The 27,999-nt window shown below is 37.3% G+C and overlaps 1 protein-coding gene across 2 annotated transcripts; it reads right to left on the reverse strand.

The window, feature by feature from the left end:
- Positions 1-73: 73 nt before the first annotated feature.
- NAA35 (N-alpha-acetyltransferase 35, NatC auxiliary subunit) lies at positions 74-27,999 on the reverse strand. 2 transcript variants are annotated; one of them, XM_062513223.1, is made up of 24 exons: positions 27,961-27,999; positions 27,515-27,647; positions 26,651-26,794; positions 23,336-23,369; positions 21,859-21,973; positions 20,673-20,747; positions 19,419-19,586; positions 18,500-18,566; positions 17,749-17,792; positions 17,097-17,147; positions 16,296-16,379; positions 15,383-15,497; positions 14,890-15,068; positions 13,731-13,790; positions 12,355-12,461; positions 12,071-12,137; positions 10,719-10,817; positions 9,299-9,477; positions 7,569-7,705; positions 6,516-6,583; positions 6,138-6,278; positions 4,381-4,503; positions 3,155-3,235; positions 74-2,675 (listed from the first exon to the last, which is right to left on the reverse strand). In XM_062513223.1, exons 3-24 carry the CDS (start codon positions 26,772-26,774, stop codon positions 2,616-2,618), a joined length of 2,178 nt encoding a protein of 725 aa, XP_062369207.1. In that variant the 5' UTR covers positions 26,775-26,794; positions 27,515-27,647; positions 27,961-27,999; the 3' UTR covers positions 74-2,615. The 2 variants fall into 2 exon arrangements, with proteins under 2 accessions (XP_062369207.1, XP_062369208.1); XM_062513224.1 differs by lacking the exon at positions 19,419-19,586.

Here is a 27,999-nt window from a genome sequence, read left to right on the forward strand (position 1 = left end):
ATCAGCTGAAGGTTGAAGTTGTCATCAGTTGAAGGCAAATCATGCCTTTTAAGCCCGAACACAGAAACAGTTCACTAACAGTTTTTCCACCATTTTAGTAAGACCTAACTGGTCGGGACTACTACAGTCCTCACAGCAGGAAAAACAAGTGCTTGTAAGCAGGAGAAGAGGAATGAGCATCTCTTCTGACAAGTATTGGGGAGCTTGGTTTATTGGGATTTTTTTTTTTTTTTTGCAAATAATGACAATATCATCAATTTTAAAATCAAGGTGTTTACCCATAATTTGGATAAAAATATTTCCCATCTTCTGAGCATTTTCCTACGACTTAATCTGTAAACAATTATGCAATTGAGATTGAAGTTGATCAGGAATTTAATATTGATTGTTAAAAAGCATATAGTCTAACAGTAAAAAATAGACAATGAAACACTATATTCAAGTTGAATCAATAGATTTACCAGCATCAAGTTAAAAACTCCAAAGCATCAAACACTTTAGGGTAATTAATATATTGCCAGAGTTATTTTACAACTAATTGTTTTGGCTATGCTTCTGTACATTTCTGCACATTCTCCTAGCCAACTGGATGTTGTCCTCCATAAATACAGCCACCTGTGTACAAAGCACACTTGCAAACCTCTGAGGGCAAAGGATGTGAAAACCTGCATAAAAACAATGTTCAAAAGCATGAAGGACTAGTTTTATTCACAATAACTTTGAGTGCTTCAATCTAACTCGGGTGGTAGAGTACTAATAGGCAAGAGGCCTGTATGTCTACTGTATAGATTTCTAGAATTAAAGGATTTAGTTGAACAAGAAATTAATTTGAAACTGTGGTGTACATAGTGTTGTATCTCACTGAAGTTTTTTAGTTGGGTGAGGCATCACTACTTTTCTCTAAGCATCTTGGTGCTACATTAGCACTTTGGTTTGGTTTTCTTTACATCTAAACCTGGTCCATTTAGAAGTAATCTTCTCTAGTGTATTGATGTTATGCTGTACAATTTATCCAGTTCTAATTGTAATGAAAAGGGGAAATACTATTACTGCTATTTTCCTGGTTCCACAAGTCACATGTAATTTGTGTTCTCTTTTACTTGCTGCTTGCTTTGCAAAAATAACAAAAGGCTGTCCTTGAGCTACTGGCATGTAGTTCAGGATCTTAAAGATGGGAAAGATTTCATGGCTTCACAAGAGGACAGGTGAATGCTCAGTGCCATTTTACATCTACATATTCCAGGCTTTTTATTCCTCTGGCACCTATCTGGAAGCATTTAAGTATATTAATCATGATGATGAGCAAACATGTAATATGATATGCCATCTCTTTAGCAGAGATTTTGGAAAAAACATGTCTTCAGGACAGTACTTCTGCTTTTTTCAGGAAGCTGCAAACTGGTGGAAGACAAGTGGGTGTTCCACTTCAGAGGTTACTCATTGTTTTCAAGCTCTAGCTTGGCAGTGCTGCTGCTCAGGGGATGAAGCTGATGTTAATCCACAGTAAAATCAGGTGATAGGATTAGCACCAAAATATGTTTTGTATGGTCAATATGGACTTAAAAGCTCATTCCTATGGGGGCAGTCACCATACACCAAAACAAAGGATTTTTCTGTCCAACACAGGATTTACTTGTATGGCGTAAGTATGACTTGGCCAGGGCCAGGTCTGCTTTTTGAACAGTTTTTCCTTGCTACAACACAATGGCTTACCCTCTGTTGTTTCACATCTGAAAGCCTGGAAGGCAGAACTGTTCTGTGAAAGAACAGGATACATTTGGGGATTCTCCTGTTTTGGATATTTATACCTGTAAATAACTGCCGAACACAGTAGGATCCAGCAGCCCTATTGCAGTCAAAAATGGGAGAATAAAGATCAAGTGTAGCAATCCCTCCTTTGCAGGAACAAATACTAGGATTATAACAAAATTGCAGAATTGGTAAAATATGAGTCCTCAGTGTCTAGTGACTACTGCAGTGTCTGCTGTGCAGATTCTCCAGCACTTTGAGAACAAAGACAAAGGAACAAATTCCAACTAGGAATCACTCACTTAACAGCTAAATGACTAATTTGCATCTGCTCTCGATCTCTGTAAAGATCATTTTAGCTTGGAGGAGGTGGTGAGAAAAAAATCCCAGCATTTCTCTACTTGCAAAGTGAGCAATTGATACAATTAAGTAAAAATACAGAAACTCAAAATCTCTCCAAGTGACTTTGTTAAATGCAGAATTGCAGTAGCTCTGCTGTGCATATCAGACATGAGGCTCTACTGCATGATTTTTATTCAGTTCCTAACCCCTCACTTTTAAGAATGCAGTAGTAACAATTATTTATTATCAAAATCTGTAATAATATCAACTAAGATACAATGTTCTTTAATAACAGTTAAATCAGCTTCACGCATGAAATCCAACAAACTTTATACAAACCACTTTAAAACAGCAGTTGTCATTCAAATCACATAGAGGCAGCAGACTATAGATATTCCACATAACAGTACTTTTATCCTGGACCTCCCTCGTAGTCTGAGTGCAGCACTAGTTAGTCCCTCTCCTAGAGCTGGTATCTGCTACACAGATATTCTTCAGATATCCTAACAAAAATCTCTTGTCCTTCAAACAAGCTTCACAACTGGGAAGTATTTATGAGGAGAGAAGTCGAATTCTGGAGGAACCTATAAAGAAAAGATTTAAAATATTAGACAGCAGTACTACTGCATTTAATACTCATAATGTGAACAACCTGTGGGCAGAAAAAAAAAATTAAACAGCAACAGATGGAAAAAAAGTCCTTGTGGCAGCCAGCACTCTCATGACATTGTTCACACAAGCTGCTATTACACTTGCTTGTTCCTGCTGTTGAGAATACCCTTACTAGTCTATGCTGTCCTGCATACATATCCCATTTTATTTTCTCAAAAAATTCACAGGTTAGAATTTTCTATATTTAGGTAACTACAACTGTTTCCAGGGGGAAAATAAAAATTAAGTTACTTTCCCTGTTGTTAGAATGTGCTCATTTGGCTTTCAAGAGATCTGTGGTGGCTTTACATAGAATAAGATGCACTACTGATATTGGGAAATCTCCAGCTCACTGAATCCAACCTTTATGTATTACTATATTTTACATTCAATTAAGCTGGCATTTCCTTACCTTAGAGTCTTTCTTATGGCCTCCAGCCAGCAGCTTCATGACAACAATATTGGGTTTTGCAACTTTTAGAATTCGACTGACCTAAACACAAAACAGAAAGAAGTCTTGAAGTCAAAGCATTTGACCTCACAGTTATTTCAAAGATAATACTGTAATGTTTACCTACTATTAGCAATACAGCAGCTCTCTTACAGGATCAGTTTAACAGAGATCATATGGTTTTTGATTTGCTTTTAAGTACAACAGCTGAATTAATTAAATTTAATGAAGGGTTTCATTATTAATGAAGTTTAATGAAGACTATTTTAATAGTCACTTTTTAAAAAATTCAACAGACCATAGAAACCACAGCTTTAACAATTCTTGAACAAAAACAACATGGGAATTACGACAAGTTCTGTGGTACTCATGCAAAAAAGGGTGTAGATAAACTGCAGGTGTCTAATCTTTAACATAGCAACATAATGGTGAGAGGAACTAATGTATGCAGCTGATGCTTTTTTGCATGGAAGTGCTCTGGATGTGCTCCAAACTATCTCTTAACTATCTATCTTGGCCTCAGATAGCTCACGTGTGAGTACCACCAGGATCCAGAGAGGAGAAAGTGATTCCTAAATTCTCAGGAGGACTTAATCCTGTAACTATTCTTAACCTGCTTAGAGGTGACAGAAAAAAACATCCTTCTTGCTCCAAAATACAGTCACAGACACTGAGGGTTTTAGGCTGTGGACAAAGAGGAAATTTCTACCCATGTTGACAGCTCAGTGCTGAAAAAACTGCTCCAGGGAACAAGTGCCAGACTCAATCCTCTTTTCATCCTAATGATATTCAAACCTATCTTCCCCACCTTTCAGCAGTCCACCTGAGTTACTATATGCCAACTAAGCACAGCAGGCATATTATCACTGTCTGGTTAAAAGTGCTGTGCTTTTAGAAAGGGGCTAGAAGGCAACATGCAAGGAAATAAACTGCTATCCAGCATCTCTTGTCCTCAGCAGAGAGAAGTGTTTTTTTTAATGGTGAGCACAACTGTACTACAAGCTAGCTGATGTACTAAAATAGACTGCTGAGTAAGATGCCACCACTTTCCACTGTCTACTCCTTAATCAAAGCACTCAGCTTTGCTCAGCATTTTATGAAGTACATTTTGGATCTCAAGGAGATCCAGCTGAAAACAAACACTCTGTTTCGAGCAAATACTCCTTTTCCTAATATATCGGTCTTACCTCATTGTCTGGATTTGGAATATTCTCAAGAATCATTTTAGCTTGCTGGTAGTGCTTGCTAGCTGCCATGTAGAGATCTGATGACTGAGGAGGTGGGCTATACTTATTTAAATCAGACATTTCCTAGTGTGTTAAAGAAATACATAAATATATGTTAAAATATATAAAAATGAAATTTACAATTGCCAGGCAATTATCATCACATTACTGTATTCAAGAGAAGAGTTATGTCAACTAAATACTATTTTAAAAATCAAAACTGAAGTTGAAAATGTTTATTTAAAATGGCAAAACACAAGCAACAACACAATGCTCAACTATTACAGTGCCACAAAACACAATGAAACTCTCATAATCTTCATAAAACAGTCTCTCTCTTGAACAAGTTGCCATTCATTTGCTTTCATTCATTTCATTGGCTAGCAACAAGGTATGAAATTACAGGAAAAAATAGGAGAAAAAATAAATATATTGTTTACTCAAAGCTACAGCAAGTCAGATGCTGAAACTGTACAAAACTCCATTTTATGTAATTTTGATTCTTCCAATTTTTTTTTTTTTGTTCTTGATTAGGGATTTTAAAAAAACCCTTTAATGACAGGGAGGAAACCATGATAATTTCTTAATTTCCACTACAACAGTTCATAACATTAAACTGGAGAGAGTAACTACAATAGAAAATTGCACTGTTTCAGTTCAGACTAACCCCACAAGTGAGACTAATAATCAGCTGGGTGAGCAGCCAAGGGTACTGCAAACACCTAGCTGAATATACACCAACAAGGTGCTCCTTACTACAAATCAGACAAGCCCCATATGGGAGTATACAAGCAGGAGTATGGTCAGCATATCAAGGTTATCCTTATTCAACCATATGCAAGGTTATCATCCTGAACTTGGTATTTGTGTTATCTGAAATACTGCATCCAGGGCTGGATCCACTCAGTTCAAGAAAGATGGTGAGATGTGGAGATGGTTTGGGGCATAGAGCATGTAAGCCAGAATAAAAGTCAGTGCACCTGGACTTTTTCACTTTGATAGGAAGGATGCTAATGGCTAATTTTAATTACCTGTTAGCCTACAACTACTTGAAAGATAGTTACAAAGCTGTCAGAAGATAAAGACTCCTTGCATAATGGCAAACAATGTAACATGAGAGACCACAGGTTGTAGCATGGTAATTCAGACTGGATATTAGGAAAAAAAGGAGTAGTGCACCCTCAATCAGCTATCCTATAACTTAAAGGACCAGAGAAAAGTAACTGGATCAAAGAGGCTGGAGAATCTCCTACCTTGATTTTTTTTCAGATTTGGCTAGACAAAGACACAGGCAATGTGCTTTATAATGCTACTTCAAGGAGGAGACTGGACAACACAAGCCTTCACTGATCCTGTCTGAACACCACTCAAAATTAACTTTTTTATTTTTTCAGTTGCTTGCTGAACTAATAAAAAATGCTGCTATAATTAACCACAGCCAAGAAGTCTGTTAACAGACTTCCAAGAGATTTTATTTTCATGCAAATCAACAGAAGCATCTTAAACTGCCATATCAGACCAACTTCTAAACATCTAAGCATCTAAGTTAGTAAGACTTCAATGCAGTATATCTTTCTTGCACAAAACTAAACCTAGAAGTCCTTGCCGTTGTGATGTAGCTCCAGTGTGAACTTTTTACTCTGACACTGATACTGAAAACAGGTGAGTAAATGACTTCTATAAAAGCATGGGCAGCACCATGTTTGAAGATTACTCACTTTGAATTGCAGGTAATGCACTGGAGGTGGTGTTATAACACTGTTGAATGGAGCAAATCTGTGCTCGTATCGAACTTGTTCACTATCCAGTTCAAACTTAGGTTTTCTTACTTTGCCATCCATGTCAAAGGCAATCATTGTCTAAAAGAGAAGGAAAAACAGTGAAAAGCATTTGCTTTATGTCATATTTTGCTGTAAGGAAGATCAAAAATATTATTTAACTATAAATGGAAGGATAGAAAAACTGTAGAGAATTCACCATAGAAAATTATAAATTTGAACCTAATTTCTAGCACCACTATAAAGAAAGAAGGCATGCAGTGTATTCAGGATCCCTATTACAAAAAAACTGAAAGAAATATAACACAAATGAGTTACCTTGTACATCCCAGCACACATATTTTGGTATGCTTGACTCATGGTGATCTCTCTGCTGAGAGGGCGAACTGCAAGTTTTACATAAAAATACATTTTTTTTAAATTCAATGTAAGCACATATATTAATTTCAGATCAAAGGAGTTCTCCTAAATTTCTATGAAGTCACATAACTATCAATTATATTTTAAAATAACCTAAGTATACAAAGCCTAGACATGCATTTGTGCTCACCTGGCTCCTAGTTACATAAAATACCTCAGGATACACTTAACAGTCAAATGAACATGATTCTGCTCTCATGACATGATTCTGCTCTCAAATACTCTAATGGAATAAATTGGTCAGTGGTATTTCCATGACACTATAAAACTCTGCACAACAGCCTCAAACTTACAGTCTGTACACAAGAGGCCTACCCTAGTGCAGGCATCTTTTTGACTTCTAGGGCTAAAAACTTTTTATCCTCATAATCCTTACTGCATTCTTGCAAGTTTCCCTTTAGTTTCCAGTGTTGAATTAGTGCCAAGCTGCCCAACACTTGGCACCTTTAAGTACATCAGTAATTTTATGAACTTCCAGAGACAAGGGAATGTAGTTGATATGATCCTGAACTGTTCTTATACAATTGTTTGTTCCCCTTGAAAAGGTGGCAAGGAAAAGAAAGGGAAACTCATCACTGGAAAATTAAGAAATATGCTTTAAGAACTTCTAAAGCCAAATAGGAATTACATAAATATGCTGAAAGTCTAGTGTTTGAATCTAGTTACAGTCACTAAAAGCATAATTTTGCAGGAAGTACAAACTCTGAGAAGGTCTAACATAACACAGCTGCTGAAAGTGTGAATATAAATGAGTTTGTATTTTTCTAGATCTGATTTGAAAGTACAAAACTAAGTAGGAAATTCTTAAAAATATTTACATTCAGCCTTCATAAACATTAGGATACTTTTCCTGCCCATATCAGTGTTAGCCGATTTAAATTTTGAATTTTAATTTTATATGGCGGCATGAAAGGGTAAAAAAAGAAGTCTTAACACTCAACACCTAGGTACCTTTCTTCTTTTTCTTTGTTTTCTTACTACTACGGCCTTTCTGTTGTTCCTCCATGATCCTCTCCTCTGCCATTTGAGAGCTGTCGGCACGGCTCAACGTTGACATCAGCCAGGCATACAGGAACTCTGAGAGATACCTGCACACAAGTGGTATGGAGCTGTTACAGGCTGCAGCACACTGCACACTCGTGCTGCGTGAGCACCAAGGCATGTGCTCTGAGAGGGGAAGGACAGTGGTTGTGGACCATGAAAACGCCCTGTTTTGCATGGCTGGAATCAACACATTGGTCTACATTCGTGTTCTGATTCAACCACAAACACCTCAAGGTATGCAAGCTTTTAGCACATTTATTAAAGGAAGTCAAAGCTTCTTATATCAAACTATAAGATCCATTTTTTCTAGAACTATTCCCACAGTAAATGAAGTGGGGTTTTTTAGAGATACTATGTTAATATCTTTTCTACTTTTGTTGACTTGTTATGCTAAGAAACAAGATAACTACTGGCTTTTTCAAGCATTAAAAAATATTAAATAATTTATATGTGAATATTACATGTGAATCATTACATAAACGGGCAAGCCCACAGACACAGAACATCCATATGTAGTTCTGTCACAGTTAAAGAGACAACTTTAAGAACAATTTTAAAAAGTGGAAGCAAGTCCAATAAATATCTTACTTGACATCAAATCAAAAGGTATAGGAGAAAAAGAGAATAGAAAGAAATTTACAGATTTGGAACATAATAAAAATGTAGTAGTAGTTATAAGAATTTGTAATCAGAAAAAAAATTACTGAGAAATGCGAGTTTCATTTGCACACTACCTCTCAGAAACTGCCTTTTTTTTTTCTTCATTTTAAGTAAAAAAGCAGTTGATGTGACAATTCCATCTAAGAGTGGTTTTATTAAAATGGTAGAGGGAAATATGGGCAGGTAAAAAAATATTGTCTCACTGAATTACTACTTGAAAAATATTGCCATCTTCTGCTAACTTCTGGAATATTATTTTTTGACTTAACCCACTGTTGAAACAACATAGAAAAGCAATGCATTGAAGTTTGTGTCATTTGAACAGTTTTAATCTTTCAGTAAGAAGGCTTATTGCTTACATAGGAATGTCTTAGTAGTTTAAAAAGAATAAAAATAATAATCTTTTGGCAAAAGACATTAACTACGACAAAAAAGTTAATGTGAATTGAAGGAAAAATATAAGTACTCTGTCTCTACATAACGTGGTCATTTTCACTAAAGGTGGAAGATAACCTCTTCAAATATACCACAATTAAGTTAATTTTAGCTAGTCAATTTTCAGATTACAGTCATGACTTAAAAATTTGCAGAACTTTTCCAGAATACTAGAGATAATAAGACTATTAATCCTGATACCATGAAGGCAGAAAAGAATAAAGGAAATTGTTTTACTTCTGCATGCTCTTGTCCACCAAAATCAGCACACTTTTCATTCATTGTCAATACAAGACCCTGTGTCAAAAAGCTAAACAGAGTGAGAATTGCTATTTCAGGGAAAAAAAAGTACACTATAAAAAAAACTAGGGGCCAACAGATTTTTTTCTCTGCTTGGAATATTATAAACATGTAAACCAAACACAGTGTTGATTAAGCTTGAGATCATAAATCATATTTGAAGTCTTTCCTTCAAAAATGTGTAATTACAGCTCTCTGGGAACATTCTTCCTTGAAGAGCTGTAAATAAAACATCGTCTTACCAATAGATGTAGTAATATTCATGCATACTGTAAAGTTCTAACTCAAAGCCACTGAGAAGATACTGTATCATAATACGAAGGTTATGATATAGGACCCAGGTGCCCAAGCAAGCCAAATGTTGCCTTTGTGGTTCCTGCTTCAGTAACATGCTATGAAGAGCAGCATCTACTTTCTCTGCCTGTGGGGGGGGGGGAAAAAAAAATGGATCAACCTCGAAGTAGTAGACAGAGCAGGAAGAATATTTGATTGAAACAGCATCCCAAGCCAGAAATAAAATCTTAACCAAATCTTAACAAATTGGGTCAGTAAATTTATGCTCCAGATTACAAGATGAAAATAGGCCTAGAACTTTCAAAAACCTAGAAAGATACCTAAGTAAATTCTGCTGCACAGAACAAAAATAATCTATATAGTAATATGGCAAGAATATTAGATGGGTAAAATCTTAATTTTTAAATGTATTTGTATATAGATCATTCACAGTCACATGAGCACAAACTCAGAACCATTACATGCTGTAGATCATTGCTCTGTATTGCAATTAGTACGTCTCTTTTTAAAAAAAAAAACCTAGCTGCATTAAAAAATAAATTTATAAGCTTTATATGCAAGAAACACAATGTTCAACCAGAGTATCTAAAATATTGCTAAGACAAATTTTGTCTTAAGAAGCAAGTTGTATGGAAGACAACTGTTCACAGTTGGACCATCATCAATAATCCTAAAAAGAACAATCCATATAACCTGCTATTAAATGAAAAGAACAGTGCCTCAGCTACAATACTGCAACAAACTCAAACCATCTTGAAAAAAGATGAGGCACACAAAATGTCCTTCCAAATCCAAGTTCCTCAATTGTACTCCTTGAGAAATATTTATTATATGGCTCTCACTGCTGAAGAATATATTTCCAGCAAGAGAAAATATGTTTTTTCTTCTCATCTCTCCCCATTCTTGAGAGATGTCCAAAATCAGTTGGAGCACGTATTTTTAAAGATTTTTTTACTTCCTTTTTAGTCACTATGAAATTTTGCCATTTACATCTTATGCAGGTGTAAGGCTGAATTTTCAGCGCTGTCTTGTAAGCCTGCCTTGTCTATCTCCCCCAGTTACTTCTTACAGACTGATAATCACAACCAGGATAGAGACTAAAAGCTGTGCAGTTACCATTAACTTACACCACAATAGGTTTTTCTGAGTCTAGTTATTGGACAAAGTTAACCTTAAAAAATGTAGTATGTTTTTCTTCAACATCTAGCATGAAGTTTCTGGATGCATCCTAAAAATTTCTTGTGCTAAATTCTAGGAATCCTTGTCTTAAGGATTTTGTATTATTCATTTAGAATTTAGTACCATGCTTCACTCTGGCAGTAATATACCTGGAAAGAAACTTTGCTGGCCTGCTGCTTAGGACATTACCTCATCCTGTAGTGTGGCAAATTCCTCAAGGATGTGACCCAGTTTATCCCTCTGTCGAGCTCTGTTGTGTCCATGGATTTGAATCAGGCTACAGAATGGCTGAAAGAAGCAAAGTGTAATTTTAAATTATCAATGCAGCTTTGAAACTACAGGAAAAGGAGTATGATGTCTATTTAGGTACCTGGTTCATACATCTGTATTAGGAGATGGGTTCCTTAATACTCCCTACAGAGTGCAAGTCAGCAGGACAGCAAACTCTCTGGAGTGATGTAAGTACCAATTTCTCTGTACACGTGTTGATGTAAGATTGAGTCAGCATCCTTTAGGAAGGTCACTAGAGCAAATGCTTGGTATTGGGTAAAGAGGAATTTCTTATGCCTAAATCCATGTGCCCAAGAGGTTAAGGTGGCCAATGGCATCCTGGCCTGTATCAGAAAGTGTCCAGCAGGATCAGCAGTGGTTGTCCCTCTGCACTGGTGAGGCCTTGTCTTAAATCTCATGTTCATTTCTGGGCCCCTCACAAGAAGATAAACATTGAGGGGCTGGAGTGTGTCCACAGCAGAGCCATGAAGCTGTGGAAAGGTCTGGAGCACAGCTCCTGTGAGGAGCTGCTGAGGGAGCTGGGGGTGTTTAGCCTGGAGAAAAAGGAGGTTCAAGGGAGATCTTATCACTCTCGACAACCACTGGAAAGGAGGATGCAGCCGGGTGGGGCTCATCTCTTCTGTCAAGTAACAGGACAAGAGGAAATAGTGCCCAGGGGATGTTTATACTGAAAATTAAGAAGAATTTCTTCACAAAGAAGTTTGTCAAGCATTGGAACCAGCTTTCTCAGGAACATGTTTGACTCATCATCTCTGGAAGTATTTAAAAGTTGTGAAGTCATGGCACTTAGGGGCGTGGTTTAGTGATGGACTTGGCAGTGTTGGTTTAGATTCAATAAGCTTGAAGATCTTTTCCAACCTAAGTAATTCTGATTTTCTTAAGATTTTCATTGTACCAAATTAAACAAGAGAATCTTTTAAAACCATTCTTAAGAATCTGAAACTGGAGAGAATGTAAAAATAATTTTGTTTTTATTAGTGTTATGCATTTGTAATATGAAACTACCCTATAAAGAGGTAGTAGATGCAGACTTCTTATAAAGTGAAATGCTAAATAAAAATCTGTAAACGGGAGAAGACCAGCAATAATTACACTGGCTTTTTAAAAGGCATTACCAATTTAAGATGGCCAACTTCTTCAATTTTACCTTCATGTCAGGTGTGCTAAATAACTGGTCTCATTTTCAAATGTATGCAAATCTGCCAAGTGCTCTCACAAACATACATATTGTAATTGGAATGAACACTTACCCGAACACAATGTGTCACAAAAGAATCAATGTAGTCTTTTGCCTGGTGGTTATTATAAAGACAACACCTAAAAAGGAAATATCCATGTAAATACATATTTTTTATAAATCTCACTGGTCTATGTAGCATAAAACAAGAAATATGAGTGCAGCAACAGCAACTGACTCCTTTATACATAAGCACCAAGTACAAAATGTATGGTTTTTGTACATTTGTCATTGCTCTTGTAAGATTTTTTTTCATCATACATGCAAACAATACAAGTATACTCAAGATCCACTTACTTTGGAGAAAGTACTGGAGGACTGACGAAAGACCTTAAGGCATCTTTTACCATGTCTTGCATGAGGTGAGTGCCAAACACCTTCTTGTTATCTACTAGGAAAGTTGTCTAAAAGTAAAGACGTGTTTTTAGAAACATGTTTTAAGTTAAAAAGTACTGCTCTAGGTAGCATTAGAAGTAATAGAAAGCTCTGGTAATACCTTTTATATATAAGAAACTTATAAGATTATTGTAAGAATTAAAATGGTTCAACTATGTCCAAAGTTAAAGACTCAGAAATATTGAGATCTGACACTTCTGTGGTATTCCCAGGACACCAAATACAGCTCTGTTACTTGTGTAATGGACTACATGCAAAATTGTTTAATGTCTTGGACTCTGAAGATCAGTGTAAAATATGCGCCTTCTCTGGAGGCAGATAAGGGTATAACTCCAGACTACTGCTGACGTTTTTCAATCCCTCTGGATGCTACTGCTTACATCATTTAACTTTCCTCCATGAGTGCTGTGTCTTTCTTACATGGCTCTTCAGCAGTTGAAGAAAAAACTCTGCTGTCAGGCACACACCAGGATTATACAAACACATACAGTGGAAGGTGAGAACACACACACTATGAACATATTTTACTTGCCCATAGTTATAGCCCATTGGCTCCACAAGTGGTTTAATAGGGATCTAATGTCTAGAAGTTCTGGCATCTAGGGGCACCCTATTAAAACCAAAAACTCCTAGAACGAATTATTCATTCAGAATTAAGGAATGTATAATGCACTTTCAAGATAAAAGAAGCAGTGAGAAGAAATAGTCTGTTCTGCACCAACCATCAGCTTTACTGCTGTAGCAATAGAAGCAGTCTATACATGAAGTTCTGTCAAAACAGGGAGATGAGTACAAATACCAGCCCCAAAATGGCACAGCACATGTAGAGCAGTATAAAAATGTGTGTACACGCACAGCTTTATGGTGGACAAAAAAAATTAAATGCCTTCTGTTTTAATTAGCATGTGCTAAAATGATTTTAATATGATTTTAAAAATTAGATAGAACATAAGCCTTCATATATAGAATTACAGAATGGTTTGTGGTACAACAGACCTTAAAGATCATCTAGTTCCAAACACCCTGCCATGGGCAGGGACATCTTCCCTGACTTCAACACTTGGTGGAGCATCCACAATTTCTCTGGGCAACCTGTTCCAATGCCTCATCATCCTCACAGTAAAGCATTTCTTCCATAATACTTAAATATCATGAGAACATTTTTTACCACATAAATACTATTAACTTATATGCAAATAACTGAAATACTTAAAATAATAACAGGAATTTATAATGAATACAGAAGTATTTTATTAATAGATATAATTAAGACTTGCCTGTAACAGGGATCTTGAAAGAACACAGGGTGATTGCTCACTAAACTCACAGAAAAAGTCCTAATGTATATGAAGAAAAAAAAGACATCAGGTTAATATGCCAATTTATGTGTTTATAAATATACACCAAATCATTTTTACATACATTTTTACATTTTCATCTTTCCTAAACAAATATATACAACTGTGTAATTGCACCTGTATTTTGTTAAAAAGCATACACAAATAGCATAGCTTACACAACTTGTAAGAAATAGACCATGAATATCTTGAACAGAATGTATTATGAAGATTTTCTGCAATTACTCATTGCTTAACAAAAAGGTTTCTGAATTTTCAAATGCAACAACTAGAAAGATGATAGTACAGAAAAAATTCACTATGAGATGTATACTATGTATCTATGTATACTATACTACTAAAAATATACTATGATGTAACTACACCAGGTATTAAACAAAACTGAAAATTGATTTTAAAAATTACTGAAACCCAGGAAAGGTTTAATACCGGTACCAGACACTTCATGAAAACATTTCTTTCATTAATTAACAGAAAATAGGAAGGCAAAAAGTTTGATGTAACTGTATCTCTTTTACCAGTCAGTGAATGCATGGATACTAAAAAAAATATTTCAAGCATTTAAGTGTCTTCTAATAAATGTAGACAGTAACTAAGAGTAACATCAGTTATTCGGGAAAAAAGTATAAGAGGTGCTTAACTTTATGCCTATTTAGGGAACTGCATGCTTAAATACCTATTTAGTGCTCTCTTGTGTTATAGGCACATGTGCAGAACACCACTTAATCAATTTGAAAAAAGTCAGGCATATAGGAAAGAATTATGTTCTGATGCTGTAGATATAGCTCTTCAACCACAGAAACTTGCTTGGCTTTGCCACTAAGATGCATAATTATTTAATGAATTACAGGAAAAGTGAGAGGTTTGAGAGGAGATAAGGTCTTTGTCAAAAGAAGAAAAGTAGTAACTATCAGGAAAGATAATAAACTTTGAAATTGTACCTAACAGTGAAAAACACCAAATACATACACAGCGCTCCGTTTTCCCTCCAGTGAGCAAAAGCATGCATATATAAATTATTTTTTGTCACGTTTTCAGATCTTGTTTTTGGCAATAAATAAGAAATATTCATGCTTACCAGTATACAATGCAAGTTAGTTAAGTTGACTACTTCACATACAGTTTTTATTCTGTCTATTAGTTTGGAAAAATAATTGACCATTTCTTCCCTTTTAATAATTTTTGCATATCGGGGGAAAGTTGGTGGCAGCAATCTCTGATTAACGAGTGGTTCAAACCCCATCATAATAGGATGATCTAAAGAAGGAGGAGGCAAGAGAGACGGAAAAAAAGCTGCATATAAATTGTGTTTTCAGAAGCCCTTCAATATACAAATAATTCAGTTAGCCAAAATGAATTCTTTAAGTGACAGTTAACTTCCTGAGACTCCAACAACCCAACTAAGACAATGATGAGTTTTTAAACAATGCAAATCTGTAACAACTTGCATAACAGGTAATTTAGTTCAAAGTTAACAGTGATTTCAACTTTTTTTAAAGTACTTGAAGGTATTTATATTTGTGAAAGAATCATATTCAGGAAAGGCAAAAATGGTGTAATTTGATACATACCTCCTTTAGTGGTATCATTCTGCGCCTGCATACCATGATGCAGTGAATTGTGTATGGCAGAGAGCAAGTCAGCTGCCTGAGTCATAAGTTTCTGTGCTTCTGCAACTGCACTAGTCTGAAAGGAAGGAAACAATTATTAGCATTACAAACCAATACATTTTCAGTATTTAATCAATGTTAATTTAAAAAAAAAGGGGCATTAAGATTCTGGTATTCTTACACAACCAGTTCTGAAAAAAACTTGAACAACCTAACATTTTTGTACAGTAGCATTCTTTGTACTTTATTTATCTGTACATAAATTCAATGCTGCATATTTTGCTGTGTCATTCTTTATGATAATCACAACTGAAAGTCTTGTACACAATACATGAGAGTCTGCTTGCGGGAACACAGTTCTAGCCCTTTGCCTTAAAACATGAAGTTCCTTCCCCTCTCAGCAATTAGGAAATACTGTATTCAAAAAACAGGCAAACTGTATGGAACGTTATTAAAATTCCTCTTCTCAGACCAAAGCTGTCTAGATATAAATTCAGTATCATATGTAAGGAAAAGCTAACAGTTCTTTTGATATGGACAAAACACTGCCTAATATCAGGTAACTCTGCAGGAGGGGACTGAACTCAAACAAGAAGTTTGTCCGTGTGTGAGCATAAATATTTTTAAATGTTTTGTAATGAATATTCTCTCTTTCTGCAAGTCCATTGTAATGTCAGCTACTAGCCTTCCCTGTGTTTCCCACTTTGAACAAAAACTGAGTATTTGCCACTGTAAGGCTTTATTCAACACTTTACCTTCATCCACATCAATTCAAATCTTCTGAATCTACACAGTAATTGCCTGATCTTAAAGAATGAAAAACAGGTATTTCACAGGATCCCAATGCAAACACAGGTACACCAAATGAACGTACCTCTTTTTTTGTAAATGCTATTAGGACAGTCAGTAAGACGCGGGTAAACTTGACTCTGCTGAAGACAGCTAAACATTGTTGATGCTGTAATAAAAGCATACTGCTGATTACTAAGCAATAGGTATTAGATCATAGAATCATAGCAAATCCTGTGCTGGAAGGGACCCAGAAGGATTATCTAGCCAAACTCCTGGCCCTGCACACAGGACCATCCCAAGTGTGCTTGAGCATTGTCCAAATTTTCCTGGACACAGAGTTTTGGTGCTGTGACCACCTGCCTGAGGAGCCTGTTCCAGTGCCCAACCACTCTGTGGGTAAAAACTCTTTTTCTAATATCCAAACTAAACCTCCCCTGACACAACTTCAGGCCGTTCCCTCAGGTCCTGTCACTGGTCACCACAGAGCAGGGATCAGTGCCTGCCCCCTCTTCCCCTCACAAGGAAGTTGTAGCTGCAGTGAGGTCTGTCCTCAGTCTCCTCCAGGCTGAACAGATCAAGTCACCTCAGCTGCTCCTCATACAGCTTCCCCTCAAGGCCCTTCATCATCTTCATGGCCCTTATTTGGACACTCTCTAATATCTTAATGGCTTTCTTGTATTGTGGTGCCTGGAACTCCCAAGAACGCGTGCCCTTCCTGCACAAACTGCTGCACAAAATGTCCTGCTGTTTGCCAGCTCTTCCCCCATGCTCCTGGGGTATAATGCTTCCTGGCTGCTTCTTATATGCATGGGTGTGGTTATTCCATATTTAAATCTCCCATTTACATCCATGAAATCCAGAAAAAAAGCAAACAATTCATTACTTCCAGCTCAACTTCTGGATCTCTCTCTTCTCCTTGTCGACTTCGAGTGCTCTGCAAGGTAAAGAAATGCCAAATAATTTACTAAAAATTGCAAAGACAACCTACTGATAAAATCTATTTGTGTTCTCTAAAATATTCACCTGTTAAATAACCCAAAAAAATCAGTTTTCAAATTACAAATTTCTCAGTATATAATCCAGGTACTTGAACGACTCTCCTATAGTAATAAGGCCTATCTTGGTAAATTCTGCAAATAAGCAAGGGAAGTGCATGAATACTTAAAATGTATAAACGTAAAGGTAAAGGAGATTTTGGTAAAGGAAAATTAAGTAACTGCTTTAACATTGCATAGTATCTCTGCATAAAACCTGAAAGTTAAACACCTACTTTCTGTGTCCCAGCCCTGTGTTATCTTCTACATCATGATTCCAGCTACTAGTACTAGTGAAGCAATTACTGAAGAGTTTACAATGTCTAAAGATTTAGCTAGAAGGCAAACTAAAAGCATGTAACAGAAACCATTATGGCAGTTCTTAAAAAACCCCACCAAAATGATGCAAACCTTCTTCATTCCTCATAATCCACCTCCCTTCCCCAAACCTATGTTAAGTACACCTGAAATAAATTGATAAGACAAACATGGTAACAATACCTTCACTCGTCTTTGCATGTCATCTTCTACATCTTTCAGCATACCTGGAAAAAAATCACAGCATGATTAAAAGCTGAGAAGGGTTCCTAGGCACACCTACACCACTCAGGGGAAAAGAAGTTTCGAGGGGAAAAAATCAAACTTAAAAATGCTTTACATTAATAGTGCTATATTCATTAGCCAAAGACTAGACAAAAAATAATCTTGTGAGGAACGGTGGGGATGTCTTAGAACAATCAAAAACCAGAATACAGACCAACTGATGCAAAGCTAAAGCATGCCCAAACTTTTCAAAAGTAAATCAATGGAAAGCTCAAATACACATAAAAGAATCATGCATCAAAAGATTTAACATACGTACTTATGTATGTACCCAATAACATATGTATTCATAGCTGTAGAACTACTAGATTGCTTTTCTTTCTAAAGCAGCCTGTTTAAAGGACAGCAAATTGTGAGGCAAAAAGGCAGAACTCAACCAATGCACTTTCCAGTGGTCTGTATCTGTACCATGATGAGCTCATCCCTAGCCACTTCGTTGGCACATCTAAAAGCATTTCTTAATAAGACAACTGAACCTTTTTTTCAAGCAAGAATAATTTGATCTTTCTTTTTACCAAGTCAGCAATTTCCACAAGACAAATAAAAATCTTAACAGCTGAGACTCCTAGCAATTAATCAGGTGTTTCTGAAAGTAATCACATGCTCAAAATAAAAAGAGGCTGCTGGACAAAGAAAGCACAAACTGTACCTGTAACTCTAAGATCTGTCACACTATTGGCCATTTTAAATCCGTAGGTCATCGACTGAAAATCTTCCTAAAAAGAAAAAAAGTCAAGGAAGCAATGTGTAGTGAAATATAAAAAGCTGCAGTTACAGTTTTCAGATTGGGGATTGCGGTTTTTTTTTTTGGTTTGGGTTTTTTGGGAGTTGTTTTCTTATTAGGTTTTGGGTCTTTTTGCTGATTTTTCTCTTATGGAAGAATGGTTGGGGGTGTGATTTTGTTTAATTCCATCAAGTATAAAAGTCCAGATTTATTCAACACAGTTGAACACACTTGGAATGAATGCACTGAAAGACCTTCAAACCCAAATCCAGCTTGAGGTAATTATTTTCTGCATAAATCCTTAATACCAATATACCCTTCATATTTTCATCAAGTGACACCCTACCAAAATGTTACAAGAACTATAGATGCATAGTTGTATTTGATCAGTTTTAGATATAGTCAGCATCTGTGACTTGTCCAAGTTCAGAGGAAGGAGAGATTGCTCTGAGTACAGAAAACAGGACTCTGATCCTGCTGACAAATGGACATTTTAGACAAAAGACAATCATGCCAATCTAACATAGAAAAATAAATTAAAAAAAAAAACCTGGAAGAAAACCACAACTGAAATAAATTTCAAATGGTTAACTACAAGACTTGCACTACTTCTTGAGTAAAATATTTATGGGGCTCCAGTATTTAAGGAAAATTTATGAGATAGCATGAAACACCTTGACTGGGGAAAACAGCATTTTAAAGGTATCCAATCTAATAGTTTTAGGATTGCTATTCCTACAGCATTCTTGAATCAAACACTAACAAATGTCACTAACACATTGTTCTACTTGCATTATGGTATAATGTGGCATATTTAACCCCACAGGAGATGGGAAACACATACCTCCTCAAAAACAGCTGCTTTGTTAACCTTTTCTCTGGCAATATCACAGATTTTTAGGATTCCAAGAGCAAAAGCCTTCATAGCAGGATCTTCTATGAAGTCTGGATTATGAATATAAAGGCAAGTGAATACTGTCTGTGCCAAGGAATGTCCTTCTAACCATGTTATCTGGAGAAAAGGAAATTGGATATTTTACTCATGACTGTCAAGTCCTCATTTTTATAGATCCATTCTTTTTCTATTTTACTGTGCTTCAAAGACTCATTAAGAAACTCCTTAGCAACCTCCCAAGTACAAAAAAGGGCAAGTGAAGGTGTTTCAAGCCTAGAAATCTGGTGTTGGATAAACCTCTTCTATAAAGTTCAGGTCTAACCCCTGTGATTTAGACATGACATTATGTTAAAAGACCTTCACATTTATAAACTTTCTCTGTATAATAAGTGAATGGAAAATGCAAGTAACTATGAGACAAGTCACTGATGTTCTTCATGTTCTCTTTCTTTTACAACACAGAGCTTCTTGTCACAATTCCCTCTCTTTACCACTTTCCTATTTCTTTAAGCTACAAGGAAAGATTCAGTAACTTAAATTTCTATCTTGAAATAGCAAAAAATAAAGTAGAACAATATTTTTAATATCACCACTGTCCCTTTTGGGGACCAGGAGTATTAAACAAATGATGTTACAGTGTATCAGATATACTATGATCTTTCAATGTCTTTCTGACTAAACTGATTGGAAATGTTTCTAAAAATAATATTATTGATGTATTTTTAAAGAGTAACTGAAAACAGTGAGTATCATTTGCTGAGGAAATTAAAGCATATACACAGAAAAAAATCGTAATTAATAAAGAACTGATATTCAACTTGTTTTTTTCTAAATGGATTTCTTTTCTTTCTTCAAAATGCTTCTGTAAGCTCAGTCAATTCTGGCTGTACAGAAAAGAGCAACAGAGTGCTACCAGTTACTGCACATTCAACTTCCAACACAGTCAAAAAAACCTTTTAAAGGTTTCAAGGTGCTAGCAGCTATCTTCAATATTTCCTATAGTAAAAAAATTAAAAATCAAAATTAAGCCTTTCATAACACACAATGCAAATAACTAAATGGAAATTAAAATATTTGTATGTATTTTCTGCTTGGTCAATCTTTTTTTTTTTTAATTCTGCTGGTTTTGTGTTTTTTCTAAGATGGATTAAAGGATATTTTGAAAGCAAAAGCATCTTACCGAAAGAACACAAAAATGCTTACCAAACAGCAAAAACATGTGTCCATTATTCCTACCAGCTCAGGTGAAGTGAGATCCTTTATTTTAATAGTGCCATCCTTAGAAAACAAACAAACAAAAAAAAACCCAACCAAAACCTTAAATATTATGGAAGCATACAGGCAAAAAACAACTTATTTGTACCAAAGCCAAAAAGGAAATCAAAATTTGTTTAAGACTTCAGAATAATTGCATACCACTAGTTTACTGACCAGCTTCACAACATGTCTCAAATTCTTAAAAATTGCATTCCAATCAGTTAACACTGACCAAACATAAAACTACTCCATGAGAATGCTAGAATAACAATTTGTATTTATTACTAGCCAAGAAAAGTTTAAAGACAGTTAACTGCTAACACTGAAGTCACAAAACAGTATGATCAAAATAAAGACTGAGCAAGGAATAATATGCAGGACCAATTATTTGAAGACTGGTTTTTAAACTGGAAATAGCTGTAGTGTTTTACTGCCTTAAAGGTCAACACCAAAAGGGCTGCAACTTTGATCATTTAATTTGCCCAGTGTATGCAATCCTGTATATATGCTACATGACTCTACATGAATGGAGTTCTCTGACTCCATTCCAAATTTTTGCCACAAAAAAGAAACACTTTTCCCTCTGAGTGCGTTACTTTTTACGAAACAACAGTAAGTCTTTCAACCTCTGTCCTCCAATTTACCATGATCATAAATCAAAAGTTAATCATTACTACCAATGCAGGCAAATTATCCAGCTTCTGTTCAATGCTGATAAACTAAAAGAATGATAAAAGTGTTAATTTCAAACATTTAAGGAAGCTGGTTTCCATTCAGGTTAAATACAAGCTAACCAATATAATATAAATATAAATGTCTTAATATAAAAGACATTTTGGGGAAGCACAGTGTGACTTGCAAAACAATGTTGAATATACATTTACTTGAGGTATCAACACACAACAGTTTTACAGTACTTTTCAGTGGAAGAGTTATTATTGTAATAATGCAGGTAACAAGAAAGGTAAACATCCAAGTTACTCTTTACATAATTATCCAAAAGAAAAAAATAAAAACAAATCTCAAGAGAAGACTGAAAACATTAATTATGCTGTATTGTGCTTAACTGTAATTTCACAAAACTGCATATTTCTACAGACAGTGTACGCAAACCCATGAAAATCACACAAACCTTAATAGCTTGCTCAAAGTTAAGAACTTTTCTGTTAACTTGGTTTCCAATCATACCAGCGTCCATCTTGGGATCCATCATTTCAATGGCAGACATGGCTTCAAAAAGACCAAAGCTAAGAACACAAATTAAAAAATGTGCTGAATGTAATTATTTTATACAGAATAAACTAATAAAAAAAACATAGGATGACAAAACAAGTACATTGTATTCTGACCACAGACAATAGGTACTGTCTGAACATTAGTACTGATCTTCAGAGATCATAGTTTTCAGGAAATTAAGGATCTCTCAAAAAGTTCATAGGAAAAGAGATGGCTAAAAGTAAAAAAAAAATAAATTTATTATCCATTCTTTAAGGATGAAGAACATTCCTGAGTGAAATAACCCACTACTACATCCTTGCACACTTGCTTCTATCAACTTCATAGCACCTTCTTAAACATCATATAACATCATAAACTGATATTAACTGAACAAGCTGTTCTTTATTACACCACACACAAAAGAAAAGAGACGTCCCCCCCACACTGACAATATACACAACATAGACTAATATATATTGAATTTACCAGCTTTGTTTGAAACTGGCATGTTAAGAAAACTGATACAAAAAAAAAAACAACCCTCAGTAAGTGACAATGTATCACTTGTAGCAGGGGCATAAAAGCTTGCAGAAGTACATGACTTTATCACAGCAGTTATTAGAACTCCTGCAACAATTTGTATAATACAATAAGTTTATTGCATGTGGCACATTTAAATTCTGAAAAGTGCATTTGCTCTAAAATGTTTTTTTTGTATAAAACTGAAAATGTGCTTTGAATCAACTCAGTAACTAGCTGGTGACATCCTTGCACACACTTTTAAGCAGGTTTTCATTTAATAGGATCCTTCTGTTTTCTGAGCTATTAATTTCAAATACAACTTTTTGCTTTATTCATGTGAACACCTTCACTAAGAAAAATAATTTAATCTTTTAAATACTGGAATTATTTAAATATGTCATTCTTTAATAAATTGAACAAGTCTATACCATATGCTTCTTTTTGAAATATACTTTCAAATGTGCAGAGTTCTCACTTTCTGCTTTAGCATGTTATTTAAGTTGCATTAAGTTGCATTGGATTGTTTATCAAACACTTGATAATGACATTTGAGACAACCAAGTTTAAAGTCTTTCTGGCCTTTTTTTACAACAGTGTGTCCCATTAAAATGGTGTAGTAATGTAATCACCACAGATCATAAGATGTGCTATGAACTTCTGAAATACAATTTCAATCACACTGAAACATGTAATGTTATATGTTCAGCATTCATACAAGTGCAGCATATACATGCTGCTAAGAATGTATGGTATTCCATATACTTCAAATACTTTATAAAGTAAAAGTCTAAAAAAGCTTAATTATTAGGTAACATTAACATGTTTGCAGTAATCTTATCTAAACGCCAGAACCCCACACACATACTTACAGCTTGTCATGAAGCAGTTCTCCTAACTTCAGTTCTACAAAGGAACAGGACAAAACAAGCAATTACAATCATCCTACTAGCACAACCAGGGCTGTCTAGCACAAAAAGGCACCAAACAGCCTTATGCAAAGAGAGAACAGGATGTGGGAAGCAGATCAAGCATTTCTACCTGCACTGGGTTTACATGGCCTGGGTTTGGTCGCTTGTGGTGGGGGGGTAACTACAGGGATGGTTTTTGTAAGAAGCTGCCAGAAGCTTCTTCCATGTCCAGCAGAGCTAATCCCTGGTGGTTCCAGAGATGGATGTGCTGATTGGCCAATAAGAAACAATAACACCTCTGTGGTAACAGATTTAAGAAGAAAGAAAAACAATCAAAAAAACTGCGCAGTTTTAATTACAGATGGAGAAGAGCCAAGTGAGAACATGGGAGAAGAGCCCTGCAGACATCAAGGTCAGTGCAGAAAGAGGGGGAAGTATTATCACTCACTCCTCACACAGGGCAGCATTTGTCATCACTCATCCCTAAAATGGGGTACCAATTTGACAGTGGACACACAGCTGACACCAGAGTCAGTCCATTGTTACCTAAAATCTTCCCCTGACTGATGATGGGCTCAAAAGGCTGATGCCAAAGATGGTAGCAAACATCAGCAGTTCATTAAAGCCTTCTGCCTTTTCTCTGTTGTAATTCCACAAGCAGTACCACACAATTAGAGACTCCTCCTCACAGCACAACCTGCTAGCTCCAACACCACCAGCACCTCTCTGCTCTTAGCTCTTCATGCTTTTTCTCTCATATGCATAACATCAGTGTGCCCTCTTACTCTTTTGTGGTTGGTCAATGCACATCAGCATTCTGTACTTCCACTTAAATGCTGTTCATTTGTCTTACACAATTGCACCCCCTTAGGGACCAGGCTTGGCCGCAGCCCCATCCCCTACATCCCAATCTGTTCTCCTACAGGGAAGGAGATGCTCCAGCTGCCAGAGTCGAGATTCCCCTGCAGCCTGTGGCGTAGCCCATGGTGAGGCAGCTGTGCCCCTGCAGCCCATGGAGATCCACAGGGATGCAGAGATCTACCTGCAGCCCATGGAGGAGACCCTCATCAGAGCAGGCGGATGCCTGAGGAAGGGTTGAGAACCTATGGAGGACCTGTGCAGAGAGGAGCCCTGCTTCCATGCTGGAGCAGCCTGTCCTTGGAGAACTGCACCCCCTGGAAGAGTGACCCATGCTACAGCAGTTTTGGGAGGACTGTTGCCCATGGGATGGACTCACATTGCAGCAGGTCACTGAGAGCTGTTGCTTGTGAGATGGACTCACACTGGAGAAGTTAATGGAGAACTGTCCCCTGTGGGAGGGACCCCATGGTGCAGCAGGGAACACCTCCTCTCCCTGAGCAGCAGGAGAAGCCTCTGGTGATGATCATAACCCCCATTCCCTGTCTCCCTGCACTGCTGGGGTAGGAGGCAGAGCTGGAAGGAGGGAGGGGTGGCAGGAAGCCATTTTTAAGGGGTTATTTTACTTCTCATTATCCTGCTCTGATTCTGTCAGTAAGAAATTCATATCTCTAAGTTGAGCCTATTTTTCCAATGAATGTATTTGGTGAATGACCTCTCCTGGTCCTTATCTCAACCCTTGAACCTTTAGTTAAAATTTCTTCCCTCTGTCCACCTGCAGAGGGAGGGGAGTGAGAAGCTTTGGTGGGTGCCTGGCATCTGGCTCAGGTCAACCCATGACACTACTGCTTTTACTTACGAAGCACTTTCAAGGCTAAAAGACTAAAAAAACCCAGTGGTTCACAGTGTGCCCTCATCCCTCCATTATTCTAGTAGTTAAAGAAGTTTTAGAATTACTAAGCATGAAGTGCATTCTCAGCCCAAAAACCTGATATCTGGGACGCATCTGAAGCAGCATGGGCAGCAAGTCAAGGGAGGGGATTCTGCCCCTCTGCTCTGCTGAGACCCTATTGTGCATTCATGTCTCATGTCCCCAGCAGAAGAAGGACATCAATTTGTTGGTGCAAGCACAGAAGAGGCTAACCAAAATGAATGGAAGGCTAAAGCACCTTTTCTATGAACACAGGCTGAAAGAGTTGGGGCTGCTCAGCCTTGAGAAGAAAAGGGTCTATGGAGACCATCTAGCATCCTTCCAGTTCACAAAGGAAGGCTAGAGAAGAGCTGGAGAGGGTCTTTTTACAAGGGCATGTACTGATAGGACAAGGGGAAATGTTAAACTAAAAGAGAGATTTAGATTTGATAATGGGAAAAAATTCTTTACTGTGAGGGTGTTGAGTCACTGGAACAGGTTGCCCAGAGAAGCTGTGGATCCCCCATCCCTGGCACTGTTCAAGGCCAGGCTGGATGGGGCTCTGAGCAACACAGTCTGAGTGAAAGGTCTTCCTGTCCACAGCAGCGGAGTCGGAATGAGATGGTCTTTAAGGTCCCTTCCAACTCAAATCATTCTGTGACTATTATTCTGTGAAATAGAAGCACCTGAATAGCCTGTTTCATCTGAATAGCCTGAATACAGCTGTTTTCTCTGTTCCTTTCTTCAGGTAACTTAGTCTTGTCCAGGGGAGACTGCTGAAAGGCTTGCTTTTCCTCATAACTTTTAAATGAGTCTTTAGATATATTTGATGGGTACACAGATATAAGTAATGTGGAGAAATAATTATTTATAAGTAATTTAGAGTAATATAGAGAAATAATACACAGAAATTGTGTTTATCATTATGTAACATTCTGTGTGGTAAGATGCAGTTTTTATTTTTCCCTAGTATCACCATAAAATCAGTTGAAAAAACTGTAAATTAGCAGTAGCAGCTAATAGTAATAGAGGCACTGTTTGAATGGAAGCAACTGCTTCCCCATTACTGAGATGCACTAAATCAGCTCAAAAATTCAGACTTGTTTCAAAAATGAAAAATAATGCACTAATGAATTAAATTAATTGTTGGACCCTGGACATCCAAATATATACAAGAAAAACAGTGTGTTGACTCTGCATGCAGGAATAACATTTCCACTTGGCAGAAGAGACAGGAAGAAATCTTTGCAAAGGAAAAAAAAAGCAGATGTGAAAAATGCATAAAATGAAAAAAACCTTAATTAAAGAGGTATTTATGTAATCTGGAAGAGGAAGCAAAGTGAGGTGGTTCATGGTAAGTCCAACCTCAGAGTTAACACGGAATCAATGTAGCTCATTCATCTGAAGCTTGAATCTGGGTTAAACTATTGCTCGAAAGAGCTTAGAAAACTATGCTTAGGCCTACAAAGGATTCCAAGTTTCCTGAGAATGAAAGGACTACAACTCACCTCTACAAGCTTCTTCAAAATCCTGGGTTATATCTATCCAGCTGGTATTACTCTTTTCCATCTTGTCAGGCATACCAAGTTCCCATCCTGAATCATCATCTTCTACTGTAGCTTTCATAACCATGATGCTGTATCTTTAAATTCCTGTCAGAGACACCATATAGAGAAAGTGCTTCATGGGAATATTTTTTTTCTTTCCAAGAATCAGGTGAGAATGGGAAATGAACTAGCATTTTACTTAAATGTATATTGCTACATAGAATCAACAGAAAAGCCCTTATCAATAAAACCTCCTTAAGAAAAAGCTTTTCTTATGCATAATTTCTTTACAAGTAGCTTGAAAACTAAGGACGCCAATCAGCCTTACTAAAGCATCTACTGTCAAATTAGAAATAAAACCAGAAGCATAGCAATAGATGTAGACATCACAATTTTCTTTTTGTTTATACTATTAGACTATACGTTCTCCTACTACTCTGCAACAGGAATTTAAAAGAGAGTACTGTAAAACGAAAAAAAGGCTTATTTCCTCCGATTTCTTCAGGAGAAAGCAGTATCTAGCTTGCAGCACTGAAGTTAAGCAAGTTCAGACTGGAATACAAGTTTTAAACTCCACCGACCAGTTATTCCGAACTGGTTTTGTTCTTTCGCAACCTCCCGGCACGGCACCCCTGAGGACGTGCCCACTTTCCCGGTCAGCCTGCCTGCGAGGTATCAGCAATGCTGAACTCTCCTCATACTGACGGAGCTCTCGCCAGAGACAGCTGCGAGCTCGGCAAGCTCTGAGCAGCTTAACCACAGCCGCCACGGAAGCTTCGAACAAAGGCCCCAGTAACAGAAGAACTCCCGGGCATCGGGAATTACCAAAAACAAAGGGGAGGATCAAAAGGCTTCTGAACAGCAGCCCGGGGGTCCCCTCGTCCAGCCAGGTTCACTTCCCGTCGGGGGCCGTCAGGGAGCCTCAAGCGACCGCAGGCACACTGTCAGGCTCAGCGGGCTGGGATGAGGAAATACGTGGGAAATCAACAGAAATAAATTAAACTCTCCCTTGCATCCGGGGACAATCAGGCCCCTCGGGCTCTCCTCTTCCCACAGGTCACCCCAACTCCGGCGCCGCGCAGCTCAGCGGGCCCCGCGTAGCCGCCTGCCCGCGCGGCTCCTCCGCTCCGCTCCGCCGCAGAGGAGGGGCCAGCTCGCCGCCCGCCCCGCTGCGAGACAGCGCTACCCCTACCGCGGGCTCCCCCCTTCCTCTCTCGGTGCCCCTGCGGGCTCTGCCCGCGCCCCTCTCCTCCCACTCCCCCGGGCCTCACCCGCTACGTCCCACGCTGCCGCTCCTGGCTGGGCCGCCG

The sequence above is a fragment of the Cinclus cinclus genome, chromosome Z, assembly GCF_963662255.1.
Source record: "Cinclus cinclus chromosome Z, bCinCin1.1, whole genome shotgun sequence".
Classification (NCBI taxonomy): Eukaryota; Metazoa; Chordata; class Aves; order Passeriformes; family Cinclidae; genus Cinclus; species Cinclus cinclus.